The 22,242-nt window shown below is 57.2% G+C and overlaps 2 protein-coding genes across 2 annotated transcripts; both read right to left on the bottom strand.

Moving 5' to 3' along the window:
* Positions 1-1,466: 1,466 nt before the first annotated feature.
* LOC309582208 (uncharacterized protein) lies at positions 1,467-18,111 on the bottom strand (the record flags this gene model as incomplete). The annotated part of the gene is made up of 9 exons (XM_082297246.1): positions 1,467-1,857; positions 2,021-2,150; positions 2,846-3,131; positions 3,230-4,849; positions 6,178-6,436; positions 6,968-7,097; positions 7,272-7,557; positions 8,544-9,924; positions 17,926-18,111. 9 exons carry the CDS (start codon positions 18,109-18,111, stop codon positions 1,555-1,557), a joined length of 4,581 nt encoding a protein of 1,526 aa, XP_082153372.1. The 3' UTR covers positions 1,467-1,554.
* Positions 11,294-14,120, bottom strand: LOC309582399 (amine oxidase [copper-containing] 3-like; the record flags this gene model as incomplete). The annotated part of the gene is made up of 3 exons (XM_082297548.1): positions 12,545-14,120; positions 12,185-12,264; positions 11,294-11,341 (listed from the first exon to the last, which is right to left on the bottom strand). The coding sequence occupies exons 1-3, from the start codon at positions 14,112-14,114 to the stop codon at positions 11,294-11,296; spliced, it is 1,698 nt and encodes a 565-aa protein (XP_082153674.1). The 5' UTR covers positions 14,115-14,120.
* Positions 18,112-22,242: the final 4,131 nt, after the last annotated feature.

Consider the following 22,242-nt stretch of genomic DNA (forward strand, 5'->3'; position numbering starts at 1 on the left):
TCCCAAGGTTCCAGATGCAGCTATGGCAGGTGCCAGTGTTTGGTCCAGAATGTTCCCAGATGGCCTCAAGGTGCAGGCTGGGCTGTGGCAGTGTTCTGGTCACTGCACCAGCACATGAGCAGAGTCCAGGCGGCACCACACACACGTGGGCACGTGGCCGTGGGCAGGGCGCTGGCTGGCCACAACCTTCCTCTTGCACAAGGCCTGAGAGAAGCCTCTGGGCACAGCCCCTGCTGTCACCCCAGGGCACCCAGGGACCACTGCAGCCTCACACTGAGCCGTGGCCTTATTTGCCCCCTCCTCCCACCCCCTCTCCCCTGTGCTGCAGCAAGCTGAGCTGGCTCCCAGGGGGACACACCCCAGCCATTAGGGCTTCTCGAGCCCCTCACACCATGGTTCTGGACAGACCCATCCACTACAGCAAGGGGTCAGAGGGGATGGGTACCCACCATGTCCCCAGGGACACCTTGGTGAGTGCTTAGCACCTGCAGCCATGTGCCAGGGATGGCACTGGCCTCACCAAGCTTCTTGGTGTCCCCATCCCAGCCAGGCACAGCGAGGATGGGCTCTGTGGGCTGTGGGATCCTGCAGCCCAGAGCTGCACGTGCAGCTGGGGGTGTAGAAGGAGGGTCCCCACACAGGGGGGCTGAGCACGCTGGGCAGCAGCCAAGCCCAGGACTGATTAACGCAGCTCAGAACAACTGTTAAACATTAACTCCCTTGTTTGCTCCATGCCAGGCACTGTGCCGGGCACTGAGGTGGCCCCACATCCCTTGGACCCCCGCAGAGCTGAGCCAGGGCCATCCCTTACAGGCCATCAGCTCCCACAGCATCAGCCATGCCGGGGTCTGGCCCTGGCCACAAGAGCCACAGCAGCACCCATGAGCTACGCAAGTTTGTCCAGGAAAAGCACTCGAGTGCCTGTTTATTGGGAAGGGCGGACACGGGACAGCCCAGCCCGGGGACTGCCCATCCGGAGGCCCAGCTGTGGGCTCCTCCAGCAGCCTCCTGGCTAGCCCAGTGCACCGTCTCCATCTGCAGACTTGGCACTGCAGCAGCAGCCAGAGCTTGGCGGTGCCTGGGCCCGGTGGCCTTGATGCTGCAATGGCTGCGTGGCTGGGGAGGATGCTTGGGGCATCCTGTGGCAGCTCCACAGTAGCGCCACACCACTCACTCCTGCCGCTGTGGGCAAAACCTCGGGTGGACCACAGCTCCAAGGGCAGCTGCAGCTTTGTACTATGGACAACCTCGGCCAGCACCGTCAGCCTGTGTGCACTGACATTGGGAAGGTGGTGGGAGCCCCATTCCAGAGGAGGGGAGTGGCTGCGGGCACCCCACAGTGTACAGGGTGACATCCTGGATGAAATAAAAAAAGTCACTGCCAGAGGCTGTTTTTCAGAGGCTTTGTATCCTCCTTTAGCAGTGCTGAAATGAGAACTGAACTTCTCTGAAAACCTGACCCTGAGCATGCAACACCCTGAGCATGCAACACCCTGGAGTGGGACAGAGCCACTCTGAGCACCCACCCAACAGCCAGCAGCAGCCCCTGGCCCATCAGAGCCCGCCGAGCGGCGGGGCCAGGCTGAGGTTGAGGAAGCCCCCAAAGTGGAAGGGGGGCAGGCGGGGGGCACAGGCAGCGGCAGAGGACAGGCAGGCGAGGGGATTGGTCCCACACGCCCTGGCGTCCTGTTCACTGCTGAAGTAGACACTGTCAGATGAATCCACTGAGGGGTCCTCGTTGAAGTAGTTGTAGGGCCTCAGGAAAAAGCCGACACCGTTCCCCACGGTCACCGTGTTGGGGACATCTTCAGCATGAGGGACGTGCAGGAACCCCACAGTGATCCAGGCAACTAAGTCCTGGGGAGAAGAGGAATGAGGCATCTGTCAGGCTGAGCAGGACTCTGCCAGCCCAGCAGCTGCTCAGTCTGGCTCTGGAATGGGTGAAGCCTCTGGGCAGGGCAGGAGCCAGCATGGCCCCCACAAGGCTCAGCTTCTCTCCATCCCAGGGACCCCGGCTTACCTCGTTGGTGATGGTCTCGTTGTTGATGAAGTCAGCAAAGGTGACAGTGGGCGTCCAGGGGTCATTCTGGTTGTAGATGCTGGTGCTGGTGGGCTCCTCCTCCTTCCTCCGGGTGACGGCCAGCTGGTACCTGCCAGCACAGGGGTCAGAGGGGCTTATCCATGCCAGCACAGGGCAGGGCAGCCGTGGCATTGCCAGCCAGGGTGCACTGGCAAACTGGGGCTGGATGCATCCCTGGTCTGCCCTGGAGCGGGGAGGGAAAGGGCCAGCAGGGCAGCAGCCCCAGCATCTTCGAGCTTGAGGGGGATCCCCCCGTGGCTTTTCCAGCATGGCTGTGAAACATGAATGGATCCAGGCACAAACGCTGCCACTCAACGCCCGATGCACTCCCTCAAGCCACAGCTACTTCTCCCCCACACAGGCTTCCCCAGCATGAGCTCCATCAGCTCACCCTGGCACTGAGACTGGACCGTGCTTATCCCAAGCATTCTCCAAAAGACATTCTGTCCTCATGGGAAGATATCACAACCTGGCGATGCCAGTGCTTCCCCTAGGAATTTGTCCTGCAGCCTACTTCCCCTCAAAGGGAAAAACACATGGGGTTGCTCTAAATTAGTCTGACGTGAGGTCAGATTCCTGCCTGTGAACTACCAGGAGCAGATGTTATTGAGCAACACTTCAAGGAAATTTCAGAGCCAAAAGCTATGCATGTTTGCTGTTTAACCCTTCCCTGCAGCCTGGTGCTGGCCTACCCAGAGGTGAGGGTCTCCCTCCGCCAGGAGCAGAAGCAGCTGAGGCCACACGCTCCCCAGCCCTGGCACTCACCTGCCCCAGCTGATGGATGGTTCCATGGAGCTGTTGGTGGGCAGGTGCTTCCCGGCAAAGCTGATGATCTGGACCCGGTAGCTGCGTGGGTGCCCCCACTTGTTGGGGTTGGGGCTGACAAAGGAGAGGTAGCGGGGCATAGGGGCATTGAGTGGGAATGCTGCCTCATCCTCCTTCTCCAGCCTTGCCCTGCGGAGGTATGGCCGCTCAATGGTGTTCTGTGTGCTCCAGGGATCCTTGACAAACTCGTACTCCATGTCCTGGGTCTCCAGGGAATTCAGCTGCCCTGTGAAGCAGAAGAGAAAACCCTCTCGAGCCCTGCACCCCAGGAAGAGCCTCAGGCCACAGTAAACCACAGCCATGCACAAAGGTGGCCAGACCTACCATCAACATCCAGGTCCACTTTGTAGTGGATGTGGTGGAGGTGCATCGTCCCCAGCGTGTGGGGCCCAACCCTGTTGCCATAGTCAGTGCCTTGGCCATGGAAGAAGGAGGAGCTGATGTAGCCAGTGGCATGCACCCGGACCTCCACAGCCCCGCTGCCGTGGAACATGAAGTCCCAGATGTAGTCGTAGTTAATGAGTGTGGAGATGGTACGGATGACCAGCGTGTTTTTCCGCAGCCCGCCATAGTAGAAGGACTGCGAGTCGGAGAAGTGGCGCCTCAGAGGGAGGGCAGAGTCATGCTCAAAAATGCAGAGTGAGTTTTGGTTGGTTTTGGGAGTATCTGTCTCTGCCAGGTAGTGCCGGTCCACGTAGGTCGCTGTGTAGGGGCAGTCGAGGCCCTGGACCAGCTCATAGGCAAACCTGCCAATGCCAAAGCTCCCATCGAGGTAGCGGGTGGACATGCCCCCAGGGCAGTTGGAGCCGTACAGGGCTAACGCTTCCTGGAGACTCAGCTCGTAGACAATCCTCTCCCCACGGTACCTGATGTCAAAGAGGCGCGGGCCGGTGTTGGGGTTCATGCCGAAGGCGATGCTCCAGCCCTGGAAGGTGATGCGATTGTCCCTGATGCTGTAGCGGGGACCCTGGGGCTCAAACTGCAGTGGACCTGGGGACTCAGGTGGGCGTCGAGGCCTCATTGAGCCCAGCACTGCATCAGCCTGGGGCTGCTTGAGTCTGACGACCTCCAGCACACCGGCCACAAACCCCTGTTCCAGATCCCCTGTGCCGGCAAAGTACCGGCCGTTGTAGAAGACTTTGTGCAGCTGCCAACGGGAGACCTGGAGGTCCCCATGGTCCACCAGCACCTCCAGCCCCACCGGAGACAGGTAGTAACCGGTGCCAGCCACGTTGTGGAAAAGGACAAACCAGGTCATGCGGTCACCGGACTTAAAGCCCCGTGGGGCTGTGGTGAGGATGGCCAGGTTGGTCCCATCAGACTCACAGCACGCAGCCAGGAAGCGCGGAGCCTTTTTCAGCTCCCTCTGAATGAGGGTGTTGATATCCATGTACTCCTTGCCGGTAACGGGTCTGCGGTGGTAGGGCACCTTCCCCCCGTACTTCTGCACCGTCACGTCTCGGTGGTACACTGGCGTCGGCAGCGGCCCCACCACGTACTCGGTGATGTTGGGGTCTGCCTGGTTCCCAAAGTACAGCACAGCCAGCGCCTCCCGGGCGGGACGAGCCCCCCCTGCGTCCAGGAACCGCAGCACCTCTGCCTTGGCGGGGACCTGCAGATCCACGGAGGCGATGCAGTTGTCCGAGGGTTTGGCACGCGAGGCCTCAACCAGCGGCACCCCGAGCTTTCCCTGCAGGTACCGCACCACCTGGGACATCTCCTCAGGTGTCAGGTCAGCAAAGACCAGGCTCTGGCCATCCTCCATGTCCTCCTGCTCTGGGTGCAGGTGCTGGCAGCTTCTGGGGCTCCTTCCTCTGGTCAGCAACACGCAGACCAAAGCGAATATTGTGGCTAGCGCCAGACCAAGGAGGATGAGCACGGTTTTCAGGCTCATGCCTGCTGGGGCACCGAGTGCTCTTGCAGTCTGGCAGGACACGTTTCCAGCTGCGGAATCCTCCCAGAGACTCACTAGAACAAGGGGCTGGGTTGGGTTGGGTTTATTTTTCTCCCCTGTTTTCGCAGCAGGGAACAGCCCAGAGGAACTCGCAGGGAGGGCGCAAGGGGACGTTCTCACACATTGCCAGGGTTTGCTGGGAACCATAAAAGGCAACTTTGTTCTGCTTCCCTAGAGGGTCATAATTTAAAGTAAACTCAATGTTTGTACATCTGTGCTTCCCCTCTGGTCCCAGATCCTAGACTGCAGAGCTTAGAGAGGATGGATCCAGTCATTTAGGGGGAATAAGCACACCTCCCTGCTCCTCCTTCTCTTAACCCCACAGATGCTGGCAGCAGTGGCTGTAGAGATGAGCCTTCCCTGCACAGAGCTGTGCTAAACACAGCACCACTGCCCTGCCCTGGCACAGCCCTGCCATCACCAGCAGCATTGACTGCTGCTGCCCATGTCACCATGGTCCTGCAGCCAGGAGGGAGGGGATAGCTCTTTGTCACCCTGCAAAGGTGCCCGCTGATCCTGAGCTACATCCTAGCACAGATGGGGCTGCGAGGAGGGGAACAAGGGTGCCAGAGCCCAACCAGCATCCTGGCAAACAGGCAGTGGCTCTGGCCATGCTGCATCACCAGCAGCCACGAGACCCCTTCCTGCAAGGTCCTGTCTGGATCCCACCCTTGTGCCCAGCACCGAGGGCCTGAGAGCCACAACCCACACAGTCCTGGCCATGACCCAGCCTCCCCACAACAGCCACAGGGCTTGGTGCCAGTGCCCACCTCAGTCCCTGCCCCTGAGCCCTGGCGCGTGCCCCAGCCTGTCCCTCCGGCCCTCCAGCTGGACATCCCCGTGCCCTGATGAGCACCCAGAGCCACACTGCTGGGCTGGTTTGTGGGCACAAGAAATGTGGCAGAGACCAGCATCACCCCCCAGGAGACGCTGCTGTAGGTTGTAAGAACGAGACACTTGAGAGCATTGGACCAGCACCATTTTCATTATTTTGACCTGAGATATGCACTACACAGCACTTGCTTCTACAGCAGAGGAACAGGATTTTCTCCTCACTTTCCTCTAGTGACAGACTCAGATTCAGGAATTAACAGATAACATAGACTTCCATCTGGTATCACGCTAGGAAAATCACGCTTCCCTTTTCAAGAGCACTATTTCAAAAGCAATGATAAAATGTGAAGTCACCGGACAACTGGAAATTGAGACAACTTCACTAAAAAGCTGAGAATCGGAGACAGAACGGTCAGTCTGGTGTCTCTGACCACATCTCCTCACAGCGTCCTGTAGCATTAAAGCCTGCTCATATTTCGAAAACCATCATAAGTGAATGGGGGGAAGTTTGGCAAACAAGAGGCAGTTTTGGGCAAGCAGGCAAGAGGGTTGATTTCACATGCTGTAAAGTCCTGCTGGCTGGTGAAAAACACACCATCGTGGGAGTATATAGAGGGGTCCAGGTCATAGTAGTTGTAGGGTCTCAGGAGAAAACCGACCGAGTTTCCCACGGTCACAGTGTTGGGAATATCCTCAGAGTGTGGAATGTGAAGGAAGCCAGCAGTTATCCAGGCAACCAGGTCCTAGGCAGGGAAGAGCCACAAGCCCAGGGTTACTCCAGAAGCTGCAGCAGCAGTGACCAAAATACACATGGGGCTGTGGGGAGTGACAGGAGAGAAGGAGGGGGACCCCCATGGGCACCAGCAAGCCGTGTTCCCACGCCAAGCTCCCTTCTCCTGGGAAAGAACTCCTCCCTTCCCCAAAGACCTGCCACAGCCACGGCTGCAGACATCCACCCAGTGGAAGGGCCCTTGCCTTGACCTCCAAGGCCTCACAGAGATCTTCATGACGTTTTGCCAGCATTTCTCCACAGGGAGAAACAAGCTTCTGCTCTGCACACTCTGATCTGTGTTCTCTGACCAAAGCACCAAGCAGACACACAGAGAAAGGGATGCTCAAACCCACTTCCCTCTTTCCCCTGGGCTGCTGCTCTCACAGCTGGGCCCATTGTCCCACGGGTGATGCTGGAGTCACTCCACTCCTGAGGCAGCCTTGGGGCTCCCGTTGAGCCTGGGGCTGGGTGTTACATCCCAGCCCAGGGGACCCCGGCTTACCTCGTTGGTGATGGTCTCGTTGTTGATGAAGTCAGCAAAGGTGACAGTGGGTGTCCAGGGGTCATTCTGGTTGTAGATGCTGGTGCTGGTGGGCTCCTCCTCCTTCCTCCGGGTGACAGCCAGCTGGTACCTGAGGACAAGAAAAGAGATGGGAGCAGCCCCTGAGGCAGGGCAGAGTTAATGGAGCAACCCCAGAAGAATGTTTCCCTGTGCCTCCCATCAAGGGACATCCAGCAATGCCTTCCCAGCTGGCAGGGCTGAGAGGGTCTCTGAGAACCTGCCATCCCAGCCAGAACAGCCTGACCTTGCCCAGCTGATGGCCCTCTCCATGGAACTGGCTTCGGGGATGTGGTCCCCTGCAAAACTGGTGATCTGGATCCTGTAGCCACGCTGGTGGCCCCACTTGTTTTTGCTGTTGGCTGCGAAGTAGATGTATCTGGGCATCTTTGACTGGAGTCGGAAGGCAGCCTGGTCTTCCGTGTCCAGGACTTTCTTGGTGAGTCGTGGCCGCTCTATCTGCTGCTCTGGGCTCCAGGGAGCCCGTGTCATCTCAAATGCCATGTCATGGGCCACGAGGGAGTTTTTCACCCCTGTGAAGCCAAAACAAAGTCACTGAGGTGAGTCCCCACAGTCCCGTTCCCCAAGGACATCAGAGTGCCCGCTCTCCCTGTTCTCCCTCCCTGCACCCTGTGCTCTGAGCAACGACCCTGTCCAAGAGCAGGTGCTGCTCTGCAGCTCCACATGCCATGCCACGACAACAGCACTTGTGTCTTAATCCATGGCTGGACACTTGTCTGAGCCAGGCAACACCACTCTGTGGCAGACTCTATGAGAGACAAGAGTGGACAAGGGATGAGCCTCACCCCAGGGCAGAGGAACAGGTTTGCTTCCCCTACAAGCATAGTCTAGTTAACTAGAGCCTTGTTACTGCTCATCAGCTCATCCTGCACAGTGGAGGCACCTGGAGCAGCCCAGGTGATGAACACATTTGCACATCACACACAAAAGCAGTGTTGTGCTGTTCAGGTCCTGCCACAAAGAGGCGTGGGCCCAAGGATAGGAGCAACAGGAGGGGCATGGGAGCAAATCAATTCAGGGACAGGGTGGCAAAGGGCTGCCGAGAGCATTCGATGGCCAGTGCCTCTGCAGGTCTGGCAGAGGGGCTATTGCTCAGCTCCTCCTGCCCGTCCCACCATGACCCCCCTCTGTGTTCTCCTCCTTTTACATTTTTTTCATAAAAGCCATTTCAGAGCTGAAGCTGTGGCCATCTATGAAGGTTTGAGCCCCACAGAAAAAGATCCATGCACAGCTAACAGCACTGAGCTAATTTTCTTTCTTTTTCTTGCATGAACAGAACTTCTTACCCCACACCTCCCCTGACAGTATTAACACTGACAGTGTGATTTCATCTGCCTTTTCCTTCTTCCTGCAGTTCTGCCATCCCCACTGCTAGCACACCACCCTGCCTGACAAGTGGAAAGGAAAATCTGTATAACCACCAAAAAAGTCACGTTTTTTGAGTCTGAAAGTACTTGGAGAGTACTTTTTGAAATGGAGAGACAAGATCCAGACCTACCTCCCACGTCCAAGTCCACCTTATAGTTGACAAAATGGGTGTGTATGGTACCCAGCGTGTGCTCCCAAAGCCTATTGCCGTATCTCAGGCCATCCCCATGAAGAAAGGATGAGCTTGGGTACCCTGTGGCCTGCACCTTGCCCTCCATGGCCCCGTTCTGGTAGAAGATGAAGTCCCACACATAGTCATAGTTGCCCACAGTGGCAATGGACCGAACGACCAGAGCAGAGTTGACCAGCCCCCCGTAGTAGAGCGACTGCAAGTTGGAGTAGTGGCGCCTCAGAGGGGAGCCCAGGTTCTGCTCAAAGATGCAGAGCGAAGCTTTCCCCTTCCTGGGCCTCAGGCTCTCAGACAGAGAGTGTGTGTCCACGTAGGTGGCCAGGTACGGGCAGTCGACCCCTCGCACCAAGGGGGAGGTGTAGCGCCCCAGGCCAAAGCTGCCGTCCATGTAGCGCGTGGACATCCCTCCCGGGCAGTTGGAGCCGTACACTGACAGCGCCTCTTGCACGCTGATTTCATAGGCAACCCTCTCCCCCTTGTGTCGGATGTCAAACAGCCGCAGGCCCGTGCTCATGCTCATCCCAAAGGCAAAGCTCCAGGCCTGGAAGAGGACGTGGTTGCTCCTGACGCTGTAGCGGGGACCCTGCGGCTCGTACTGCACTGGGAACAGCGCGGCCGCGGGCGCCCGAGGCTTCATGGACGAGAAGTCCCCATCCCAAGGTGCCTTCCTCACCTTCTCCACGCTGATACGACCCTGCACATAGGCACTCTCCAGATGAACCATGTCCCTGTAGTACTGCCCATTGTAGAAGACCCTGCTCACCGCCCACTGAGAGATGTCCAGGCTGCTGTGGTCCACCAGCACCTCCAGCCCCACCGGGTGCACAAAGAATCCACTCACGTTCTGAAACAGGACAAACCAGGTGACCCGATCTCCAGACTGGAATCCATGAGGGACTGTGGTCTGAAATGCCACATTGGTTCTGTCATACTCAAAGACTTCTTTGAGGAAGGTCGGTGCTGCAGCAAATGCCACCGTCTCCAAGAACACTCCCAGCTGCTTGTACTCGCTGCCCAGCATTGGTCTGCGGTGGTAGGGCACCTTCCCCCCGTACTTCTGCACCGTCACGTCTCGGTGGTACACTGGCGTCGGCAGCGGCCCCACCACGTACTCGGTGATGTTGGGGTCTGCCTGGTTCCCAAAGTACAGCACAGCCAGCGCCTCCCGGGCGGGACGAGCCCCCCCTGCGTCCAGGAACCGCAGCACCTCTGCCTTGGCGGGGACCTGCAGATCCACGGAGGCGATGCAGTTGTCCGAGGGTTTGGCACGCGAGGCCTCAACCAGCGGCACCCCGAGCTTTCCCTGCAGGTACCGCACCACCTGGGACATCTCCTCAGGTGTCAGGTCAGCAAAGACCAGGCTCTGGCTCATGGATCCTGTCTTCTCCACAACACTGGGCTGGGATTCACAGCTGGGCGATCGCCTACCCCTGCTCAGCAGCGTGCAGGAGAGAATGAAGATTATCACTGCAGCCCCGACCAGGAGAACGTAGGGAAGTTTGGGGTTCATCACTCCGAGTGCAGTGACAGTACATGCAGTTTGGCTGAAGAATCCAGAGCACGTCCCTCACCTGCAGACCAAGCTCTTTGTTCATTTGCAACCGTGGGTGTAACGGCGACGCTTGTGAGGTGGGGAGGGAGCCTGTAGCTCCCGTGGGGCTCTGAGAGGAGATCCCAGGTCCCAGCCAGTTTGGCTTGTTTCCTCCCCACCCCAGATGCACCAAAGGAGCCAGCCAGGGAGCCAGTGCCTGGCTCACTCACCAAGCTACTGATGGGTTTCTCCGCTGCAGGGTGACACCCACAAAGAGCCCCAGTCTCATCCAGCCTAGGGGCCTTTGCTTCTTTCAGTGTCTCCCAGGATGCCCCATCTCCTGTGGGAGCGTGGTGATGCCGCGGGGGAAGGCTCAGCCGGCCTGGTCCTTCTGCACCCAGTGCCCCTGGACCAGCCCCACTCCCCTGAAGGGTTGGTCTGTGCTGGCACAGCCCGTGACCCGCTGGCTCCCAGCACCTCCACATGCCAGTTCTTCCTGTCACCATTCTCTGTTGCCTCCATGTCCTTCCCAGCCCTGAAGGAAGGGACCTGGCAGCTCCAGCCTGGCTCTGGCTGTGGGCAGACCAGAGGCAGCTCTCTGGTGAGAAAAGACAGCACTTGCTGAATCATCCCAGTCCCATTCCAGCAGGTGAGATCTTTGCACAAGAGCTGCCACAGACAGAAATGGTGTGAGGGGGCTGCTCCAGCATGGCCATCAGCTCCTGCAAGGCTCCCCCATGGCACCTGGCCCCATGCAAGGCAGTGACCCACCACCGACAGCGAGGATGCCTTTTTGGAGATCAGGGTCCACCAAACACCCTCCCACTGGGGAGAGTCTGAGGCACAGGCAGGAGGGGCCAGAACCACCACAGCACTGCAGCAATTTACCCCATCTGCATTTGTGTTAACTTAGGAATTATGTTTTCATTCTCACTTCCAACTAGGCAATAATTGCCCTTTTTCCCTGCAAGCCCCACAGCCTCAGATCAGGATCCAAGAACCTGTGTGGGGCATGACCCACTTTAGCTGTGACACAGCTGTGCCCTCCCGGCACTGGAAGGTGGGGCTCCTGCAGGAACTTCCCAAGCTCCCTGCATGGCCCCAAGCCCTCTTGCCTGGAACACAGCTCCCCTCTCACCACAGGGAACAAGTCTGAGATTTACACAACTCTACGCAAGAACGTTTTGCAGCAGTCGGGGCTCAGAGTCTGTAACCAGAGAGGGGCACTGAGGGACATCGAAGTCACAGAAAAGGACCTTGCCCCCACACAGGAACTGTATTTTAGCACGTTCTTGAGCCTTGCTTTCAGGAAGGAACCAGCATCAGCCCCAATTTTGACCGTAACAACAGCAGCAGCACCTTTCCAGGCCATACAAACCCCTGCATCACAGGCAGGTACACAGGAGGGCGTGAGCAGGGACCGAATGCTTGCTCTGGAGTTATCTGCAGCTTGACCAACATAGTTCTGAGGTTACTTTCCACAATCCAGGAGACAGCCTGGATCCCTGGGGCTACTTTTCTCTTTGGGCTGGTTCAGATGTAGCCACTGCCCACCAGCGACCTCTTTGGTCCTGTGCAGATGTAAAACATTTTCCCTCTGCCTTTTCCAGAAGTGGTTTTCAATAACTGATGCCGTGTCTCCACTGTCCCCAGACCGCAGGTACTGCAACAGCCTTCTGTGGGGGAGCAGAGGTGCCCCTGAGGCTGAGCATCGCTGCACTCTCAGGGGTGGCTGCCAGCACTTCACTGTGAGCAAGGGGCTGCTCCTGGGCTCAAATAACTCTGTGCAGACATCCACTGCCAGCCTGTGCCTGCACATGGGAGCAGGGGAACTCACCGGGTCGCTGTAGCAGCTTTGCAGCCCAAGACTTGGGATCCAAGGCTCAAGTGTTTCCGCAAGAGAAGAAGGGGATAGAGTTGCAGGGGCTCAGCCCCACAGAGCACCAGGACGGCTGCCCTGCTTTACATGGGGCAGTGAGACACTAAGAGGATTTTCCCATGGGAGATGGAATGCCAGGAACAGCACCAGGCGCTGCAAAAGCAGGCTCACACTGTCTGTGCTCAGACAGGGCCAACTCCCTGTCTGCCCGCCCATGCCTATGGCAACACACACCGTGCCAGACATGAGGCCTCAAGGAAACACAAACATTTTTCAGCTGCTACCTTTCATACTTTCCCTGAGCAGAACACAGAGCTCCCAGAAATTCCCATTGAGTGCTTTCCACTCAATGACCTTGACAGACTGTTTTACATATAGAAAAACATTTTTGCAGTGAAATAAGAGGTTAGGAGATTAAAGAAGCAGAGTTCTGATGTCACTTATTAGGGACTGTATGGACAAGGAGGCAAACCACAAAGCTCTGGGGTTTATCAGTACAATGGAAGGCATTGAAAGAAGATCCAGACCTACCTCCCACGTCCAAGTCCACCTTATAGTTGACAAAATGGGTGTGTATGGTACCCAGCGTGTGCTCCCAAAGCCTATTGCCGTATCTCAGGCCATCCCCATGAAGAAAGGATGAGCTTGGGTACCCCGTGGCCTGCACCTTGCCCTCCATGGCCCCGTTCTGGTAGAAGATGAAGTCCCACACATAGTCATAGTTGCCCACAGTGGCAATGGACCGAACGACCAGAGCAGAGTTGACCAGCCCCCCGTAGTAGAGCGACTGCAAGTTGGAGTAGTGGCGCCTCAGAGGGGAGCCCAGGTTCTGCTCAAAGATGCAGAGCGAAGCTTTCCCCTTCCTGGGCCTCAGGCTCTCAGACAGAGAGTGTGTGTCCACGTAGGTGGCCAGGTACGGGCAGTCGACCCCTCGCACCAAGGGGGAGGTGTAGCGCCCCAGGCCAAAGCTGCCGTCCATGTAGCGCGTGGACATCCCTCCCGGGCAGTTGGAGCCGTACACTGACAGCGCCTCTTGCACGCTGATTTCATAGGCAACCCTCTCCCCCTTGTGTCGGATGTCAAACAGCCGCAGGCCCGTGCTCACGCTCATCCCAAAGGCAAAGCTCCAGGCCTGGAAGAGGACGTGGTTGCTCCTGACGCTGTAGCGGGGACCCTGCGGCTCGTACTGCACTGGGAACAGCGCGGCCGCGGGCGCCCGAGGCTTCATGGACGAGAAGTCCCCATCCCAAGGTGCCTTCCTCACCTTCTCCACGCTGATACGACCCTGCACATAGGCACTCTCCAGATGAACCATGTCCCTGTAGTACTGCCCATTGTAGAAGACCCTGCTCACCGCCCACTGAGAGATGTCCAGGCTGCTGTGGTCCACCAGCACCTCCAGCCCCACCGGGTGCACAAAGAATCCACTCACATTCTGAAACAGGACAAACCAGGTGACCCGATCTCCAGACTGGAATCCATGAGGGACTGTGGTCTGAAATGCCACATTGGTTCTGTCATACTCAAAGACTTCTTTGAGGAAGGTCGGTGCTGCAGCAAATGCCACCGTCTCCAAGAACACTCCCAGCTGCTTGTACTCGCTGCCCAGCATTGGTCTGCGGTGGTAGGGCACCTTCCCCCCGTACTTCTGCACCGTCACGTCTCGGTGGCACACTGGCGTCGGCAGCGGCCCCACCACGTACTCGGTGATGTTGGGGTCTGCCTGGTTCCCAAAGTACAGCACAGCCAGCGCCTCCCGGGCGGGACGAGCCCCCCCTGCGTCCAGGAACCGCAGCACCTCTGCCTTGGCGGGGACCTGCAGATCCACGGAGGCGATGCAGTTGTCCGAGGGTTTGGCACGCGAGGCCTCAACCAGCGGCACCCCGAGCTTTCCCTGCAGGTACCGCACCACCTGGGACATCTCCTCAGGTGTCAGGTCAGCAAAGACCAGGCTCTGGCTCATGGATCCTGTCTTCTCCACAACACTGGGATGGGATTCACAGCTGGGCGATCGCCTACCCCTGCTCAGCAGCGTGCAGGAGAGAATGAAGATTATCACTGCAGCCCCGACCAGGAGAACGTAGGGAAGTTTGGGGTTCATCACTCCGAGTGCAGTGACAGTACATGCAGTTTGGCTGAAGAATCCAGAGCACGTCCCTCACCTGCAGACCAAGCTCTTTGTTCATTTGCAACCGTGGGTGTAACGGCGACGCTTGTGAGGTGGGGAGGGAGCCTGTAGCTCCCGTGGGGCTCTGAGAGGAGATCCCAGGTCCCAGCCAGTTTGGCTTGTTTCCTCCCCACCCCAGATGCACCAAAGGAGCCAGCCAGGGAGCCAGTGCCTGGCTCACTCACCAAGCTACTGATGGGTTTCTCCGCTGCAGGGTGACACCACAAAGAGCCCCAGTCTCATCCAGCCTAGGGGCCTTTGCTTCTTTCAGTGTCTCCCAGGATGCCCCATCTCCTGTGGGAGCGTGGTGATGCCGCGGGGGAAGGCTCAGCCGGCCTGGTCCTTCTGCACCCAGTGCCCCTGGACCAGCCCCACTCCCCTGAAGGGTTGGTCTGTGCTGGCACAGCCCGTGACCCGCTGGCTCCCAGCACCTCCACATGCCAGTTCTTCCTGTCACCATTCTCTGTTGCCTCCATGTCCTTCCCAGCCCTGAAGGAAGGGACCTGGCAGCTCCAGCCTGGCTCTGGCTGTGGGCAGACCAGAGGCAGCTCTTTGGTGAGAAAAGACAGCACTTGCTGAATCATCCCAGTCCCATTCCAGCAGGTGAGATCTTTGCACAAGAGCTGCCACAGACAGAAATGGTGTGAGGGGGCTGCTCCAGCGTGGCCATCAGCTCCTGCAAGGCTCCCCCATGGCACCTGGCCCCATGCAAGGCAGTGACCCACCACCGACAGCGAGGATGCCTTTTTGGAGATCAGGGTCCACCAAACACCCTCCCGCTGGGGAGAGTCTGAGGCACAGGCAGGAGGGGCCAGAACCACCACAGCACTGCAGCAATTTACCCCATCTGCATTTGTGTTAACTTAGGAATTATGTTTTCATTCTCACTTCCAACTAGGCAATAATTGCCCTTTTTCCCTGCAAGCCCCACAGCCTCAGATCAGGATCCAAGAACCTGTGTGGGGCATGACCCACTTTAGCTGTGACACAGCTGTGCCCTCCCGGCACTGGAAGGTGGGGCTCCTGCAGGAACTTCCCAAGCTCCCTGCATGGCCCCAAGCCCTCTTGCCTGGAACACAGCTCCCCTCTCACCACAGGGAACAAGTCTGAGATTTACACAACTCTACGCAAGAACGTTTTGCAGCAGTCGGGGCTCAGAGTCTGTAACCAGAGAGGGGCACTGAGGGACATCGAAGTCACAGAAAAGGACCTTGCCCCCACACAGGAACTGTATTTTAGCACGTTCTTGAGCCTTGCTTTCAGGAAGGAACCAGCATCAGCCCCAATTTTGACCGTAACAACAGCAGCAGCACCTTTCCAGGCCATACAAACCCCTGCATCACAGGCAGGTACACAGGAGGGCGTGAGCAGGGACCGAATGCTTGCTCTGGAGTTATCTGCAGCTTGACCAACATAGTTCTGAGGTTACTTTCCACAATCCAGGAGACAGCCTGGATCCCTGGGGCTGCTTTTCTCTTTGGGCTGGTTCAGATGTAGCCACTGCCCACCAGCGACCTCTTTGGTCCTGTGCAGATGTAAAACATTTTCCCTCTGCCTTTTCCAGAAGTGGTTTTCAATAACTGATGCCGTGTCTCCACTGTCCCCAGACCGCAGGTACTGCAACAGCCTTCTGTGGGGGAGCAGAGGTGCCCCTGAGGCTGAGCATCGCTGCACTCTCAGGGGTGGCTGCCAGCACTTCACTGTGAGCAAGGGGCTGCTCCTGGGCTCAAATAACTCTGTGCAGACATCCACTGCCAGCCTGTGCCTGCACATGGGAGCAGGGGAACTCACCGGGTCGCTGTAGCAGCTTTGCAGCCCAAGACTTGGGATCCAAGGCTCGAGTGTTTCCGCAAGAGAAGAAGGGGATAGAGTTGCAGGGGCTCAGCCCCACAGAGCACCAGGACGGCTGCCCTGCTTTACATGGGGCAGTGAGACACTAAGAGGATTTTCCCAAGGGAGATGGAATGCCAGGAACAGCACCGGGTGCTGCGAAAGCAGGCTCACACTGTCTGTGCTCAGACAGGGCCAACTCCCTGTCTGCCCGCCCATGCCTATGGCAACACACACCGTGCCAGACATGAGGCCTCAAGGAAACACAAACATTTTTCAGCTGCTACCTTTCATACTTTCCCTGAGCAGAACACAGAGCTCCCAGAAATTCCCATTGAGTGCTTTCCACTCAATGACCTTGACAGACTGTTTTACATATAGAAAAACATTTTTGCAGTGAAATAAGAGGTTAGGAGATTAAAGAAGCAGAGTTCTGATGTCACTTATTAGGGACTGTATGGACAAGGAGGCAAACCACAAAGCTCTGGGGTTTATCAGTACAATGGAAGGCATTGAAAGAAGATCCAGACCTACCTCCCACGTCCAAGTCCACCTTATAGTTGACAAAATGGGTGTGTATGGTACCCAGCGTGTGCTCCCAAAGCCTATTGCCGTATCTCAGGCCATCCCCATGAAGAAAGGATGAGCTTGGGTACCCCGTGGCCTGCACCTTGCCCTCCATGGCCCCGTTCTGGTAGAAGATGAAGTCCCACACATAGTCATAGTTGCCCACAGTGGCAATGGACCGAACGACCAGAGCAGAGTTGACCAGCCCCCCGTAGTAGAGCGACTGCAAGTTGGAGTAGTGGCGCCTCAGAGGGGAGCCCAGGTTCTGCTCAAAGATGCAGAGCGAAGCTTTCCCCTTCCTGGGCCTCAGGCTCTCAGACAGAGAGTGTGTGTCCACGTAGGTGGCCAGGTACGGGCAGTCGACCCCTCGCACCAAGGGGGAGGTGTAGCGCCCCAGGCCAAAGCTGCCGTCCATGTAGCGCGTGGACATCCCTCCCGGGCAGTTGGAGCCGTACACTGACAGCGCCTCTTGCACGCTGATTTCATAGGCAACCCTCTCCCCCTTGTGTCGGATGTCAAACAGCCGCAGGCCCGTGCTCACGCTCATCCCAAAGGCAAAGCTCCAGGCCTGGAAGAGGACGTGGTTGCTCCTGACGCTGTAGCGGGGACCCTGCGGCTCGTACTGCACTGGGAACAGCGCGGCCGCGGGCGCCCGAGGCTTCATGGACGAGAAGTCCCCATCCCAAGGTGCCTTCCTCACCTTCTCCACGCTGATACGACCCTGCACATAGGCACTCTCCAGATGAACCATGTCCCTGTAGTACTGCCCATTGTAGAAGACCCTGCTCACCGCCCACTGAGAGATGTCCAGGCTGCTGTGGTCCACCAGCACCTCCAGCCCCACCGGGTGCACAAAGAATCCACTCACGTTCTGAAACAGGACAAACCAGGTGATCCGATCTCCAGACTGGAATCCCCGGGGAGCAGCTGTCACGACTGCAAGATTGGCTCCATCGTACTCCATTACTTGTTGCATGAAAGCTGGAGCTGAGGGGAACACTTGGCTCTTTAAAAACCCTCCAATCTGCTTGTACTCAACAGCCAGTGTTGGTCTGCGGTGGTAGGGCACCTTCCCCCCGTACTTCTGCACCGTCACGTCTCGGTGGTACACTGGCGTCGGCAGCGGCCCCACCACGTACTCGGTGATGTTGGGGTCTGCCTGGTTCCCAAAGTACAGCACAGCCAGCGCCTCCCGGGCGGGACGAGCCCCCCCTGCGTCCAGGAACCGCAGCACCTCTGCCTTGGCGGGGACCTGCAGATCCACGGAGGCGATGCAGTTGTCCGAGGGTTTGGCACGCGAGGCCTCAACCAGCGGCACCCCGAGCTTTCCCTGCAGGTACCGCACCACCTGGGACATCTCCTCAGGTGTCAGGTCAGCAAAGACCAGGCTCTGGCCATCCTCCATGTCCTCCTGCTCTGGGTGCAGGTGCTGGCAGCTTCTGGGGCTCCTTCCTCTGGTCAGCAACACGCAGACCAAAGCGAATATTGTGGCTAATGCCAGACCAAGGAGGATGAGCACGGTTTTCACGTTCATGCCTCCAGCTGGTCCAGCAGCATTCAGAGGCTTTCAAAGTAGGCTTTCCAGCTCCTGCCTCTGTCAGTGTATGCTGCACTGGATGGATTAACTCAGAAAGTACAAAAGACTGGGAGAGGCTAGGGGAGGAGATCTGAAATCCTTGGTGACCAGAAAGGGCAGATCTCTTCTCAGCTGCAGCCTCCTCTGGTCCTCCTTCACAGCAGTGCCCTGAAAGAACTTGTGGAGAACTTGTGGAGGGTCAGTGACTCAGACAAGTTCCACATAATTCTGTTACTTTTTCAGTCCAGCCTGGCTTCCTGAGGCTGCCTGTAAAAACGGAGATCCTGCAGTCAGCCTGAGGTGGCTGTGACCACTGTGAGGCTCTGACAAGCTGGGAATTGTTGCCACACTGTACAGTTTCACCTCTTTACAACTCACCGATTTTCCTTGTTTATCAGGCTGCTTCCTTGTAAACATTCTCCCTGGCAGCACCATTCCAAGCTTGGAGTTACTTTTTATTTAATTTTTTTAAGTCTTCCACATGGAAGCCTCTGCTGAAAACACATCCTTCTGTGTAGCAGTAGAAAAACTTTGGCAGGCATGGAGATGTAGTTCAGGAGGAGAATCAGGCCCCAACGTGCTGTGAACAACCAGCTCTTAGTTTGCACCTTAGAACAGCTCTGAGCCAATTAATCCCCAGCACTGTACTGTCACAGGATCATCCAGCCCTTGTCTCTCCCTCCAATTCACAGATAAACTGAGGTGCAGCTCCCAAGAGGTTCTCTCAAAGACAGAGAGATCCTGAATGTGCACCCAGCAGCAGCTGAGGGCAGTGCCTGCTATCAGTGCTGCCAGCCAGAGTGCCCAGGCTGGGCAGCCACAGCTGCCCTCTGCCACCCCAACGACAGTCCCTGCTGGCCTCACAGCACTGTTTGAAGGCACTGGCAGAACAAGGCAGCCAGAAGGACTTGGTGCTCCATCCTGCCACGCAGCAGATGCTCGCACCACCTTGGCTACAGTCCCGGAGCTGGTGCTGAGTAGGTCACGGCATCCAAGAGAACCAGGGCTGGAGATTCAACCCAATATTTCCACTCCTGCTGCCAGCCTCACCTCACCTCACCCTCGCCTTCTCTTCCTCCTGTCAGTTTCCTGATGGGAGACAGCTCCCACCAGCCCCTGGTTCTTCCTCTGTGCCAGATCCTGCCTGGGGCACAGCCCCTCTGTGGTCCTCTGGCCATGCCAGACACCAGGCTGGGAGGCAGAAGGCCACGTTGTCGTGGGTCACACTCCATTATCCTCACCACCACTGGCAGCCTCAGCCTTCTTCAGGACAGGCTGCAGCTGTGAGGCCAGAGACATGCTCTCTGTGCCAGCACACAGGGCTCTGCCTCACCAGCTGCCACGCCAGGAGAGCCTCAGAGCCACAGCACTTGCTTCATGTAGTCACAGTGCCAGCAAAGGGGCTCACTGCAGCACGGACACAGCAATGGGCAGGGACAGGACAGAAAAGAACAGAGCTGTGCTGAAGTACCTGCTCTCATCAGCTCACAGCGGCAGAATTGAACGCATCTGAGCAACCCCAAATCAGGCAAAGCAGCGCTCATTTCCAAGTCAGTCTTTCAACCCATGAAGTCAGTGAGGATTCGAGGATTACCTGGGGTTAGGCTTGAAAGAAAAATTCCCTTTTGGTGTAGGCCTGGAACATGGTGCCCATTTCACTAGGAGCACACAGCAGAAGCACTGCTGCCCTGGGTCAGCTGTGGAGCACAGCCAGGACACACCTGCTGCTCCCAGGAATGGAACAAGTGCTCTGCTGCCACACACACCGGCACAGCCAAGGGGAGACTGCGGCGGAACCTCCACAAAGCTCATGTGGACCTTTCCTTTAAGAAGTACACAAAGAGCAGATCATTCAGGTTTGATTTTGCCTCTTGGGTTTGCATCCTGAGGCCCTCAAAGCCACGGCACAGGCTGCAATTACAGAAGGGCCTTTTCCAAGCAGCACAGCAGTAGTTTAAGAAAACTCCACAGGCCTTCCTGCCCCACAAATCACAACTCAACCCTGCAGCTGGGCTGGGAGAGATCCGAAAATAGAGTGTGGGAACACTCCTGGTTCTCTGCATGTTGGGGGCTTGGAAAGAAAGAGAAACCCTAATCTGTACTGACAACCCCACGACAAACCAAGCACAGCAAACACCCCAGGGCTGCTGGATAAGGATGGCAGCTTTCTGCACTGCCTCTGCCCCACTGCAGAGCCTGTCCCATGGAAGCCATGTCTGATACTGGATTTTTTAGTACTGTCTACTTCTGCTGGACTTTTCCAGCTCTGGTTTAGAGCTCTGTTTCAGAATAAACAAAACAGCCCTAAATCCACCTTCATCTTACAGCAGGAATTTCAGGAAGCAGAGTAATTAACTAAGCCTGCACAGCCAGAACCTGTGTCAATAACTGCCTGATGAAAAGCAATGAGGGACCTTTGGGGGCCACGCACACCATGGAACTGCTCGTGCACCCTCTCCAAAAGGAGCCTGCAACAGCCTAAAGCTAACCTAGAATTAGAGAAATTGCACGTCTCCGTAACAGCAGCATAACTTGTTTATGACCTGCTCAGCGCACGTACTGCTTCCCACATGCCAGTTCCCCAGCAAGATCAGCCCATCACTGACCCACATCCCATATGGAGAATTCACATCCTACCCATGTTTTATTTTGGCTACGTGGTTGCTTTTAGGCACTGCCCATCTTTTATTTGCCGAATTGCCCACGTTCCCCAACAAAGGGAGATGGGAGTGCTGTTTTTCACACACACAGAAAGGTAGAGGTGGCAAAAAATAGCATCTGAAATTTACTGAAACCCAAACCAGACACAGACAGGTTTTGGCTTGGGGAAACTCTGAGACAGCAACTGCGACAGCTGGGGAAAGGGCACAGCACAGAAAACCCCTGCCAACACTTCCAACACTGGCAAGGCTTGAGCGAGCCCCAAACCAGAGCTCAGACTTCAGAAAGCTCCCACTCCCAGTGCCTCACCTCATGGGGTCAGCTTATGCAAAGCACAACAGTGGAACCTGCCTGACCCTTCCTCCATGCCAGCTGTGCTGCCGGCAGCGCCTGTGGCTGCACACAACTGCTGAGCCTTTATCCTCCTGCCCCGCATTGAAGCTGGGATGTCTCAAGGACCGGTGAAGCGGAGCCCTGACTGCACACTGTGACTGCTGCCAGACTCGCTGGGATCACAGACAAAAACAAACCCTCCCCTGCTCCCACGGATGAACCCCACTCCCTGCCAGCACCTGCCAAGACAATTGTCCTGGATGCTCCATCCTTCCAGGGGACTGCTGGCGCTGCCTCCCTGGGAGTTCAGTTTGTTTGACTGCAGTGAGGAGGAGCCCCTCATGCTGCACCACATCAAGTCCTGCCAGCGAGTCCTTCCTTTGGGCTCTGCTCCAGCCACCTTGGCCCTGAGACCTGTTTGCAGCTCACTGCCCCTTCCCTGCACAGGTCAGGCACCTGCAGGGCTTTCCCACACCACAGGAACTTCCCTGCACAAGTGGCTGCTCCTGTTCCTGGGCAGCCGGAGGTGCCACAGCTGGGAGCCCCGGTCTGCAGCGGCTGCTCCCAGGGCGAGTCACAGACCCTGCCTAGTAGCACCGTGGCCAGGACAGGCACAACCCCAAGCAGGCACCGAACCCTGCACCAGGGGCTGGCTCATGGGGGCTGCAGCCCTGCAGCTGGGGGCAGGACACTCAGGAAAGCCTCAAGTGCTCCTCAAGAGGCCTCTGTGCTGTGGCATGGAGGGAAGGCAGGAACAGGATGATCCCCAGAAGAGCAGAGGGCACTGTGGCTGGGGACAGCAGAGCAGCTGCCTCTCCTTGGGTACCACATGCATGGAGCAGCCAGGAGCAACAGACTCTGTGCCCCACAGAGATGCTGGGTGCTGCATCCAGGACAGCCCAGAGACACCTGCCCAGAAGAACCTGCCTGGCAGAGAAACCCTGGAGCAACTGCAGGCTGAGAAACACCATGCAACGTCCCCTTATCTGTTTGAACTGGGATGGCCCAAGTCCCACTTCTTGGCTGGGATGGAACAGATTCCATCAAACCCAAGCCCACGGGCAAAATCATGCCCAATGTGAGGCATGCTGAAGG

The sequence above is a fragment of the Coloeus monedula genome, assembly GCF_965178545.1.
Source record: "Coloeus monedula genome assembly, chromosome: 26".
Taxonomy (NCBI): domain Eukaryota; kingdom Metazoa; phylum Chordata; class Aves; order Passeriformes; family Corvidae; genus Coloeus; species Coloeus monedula.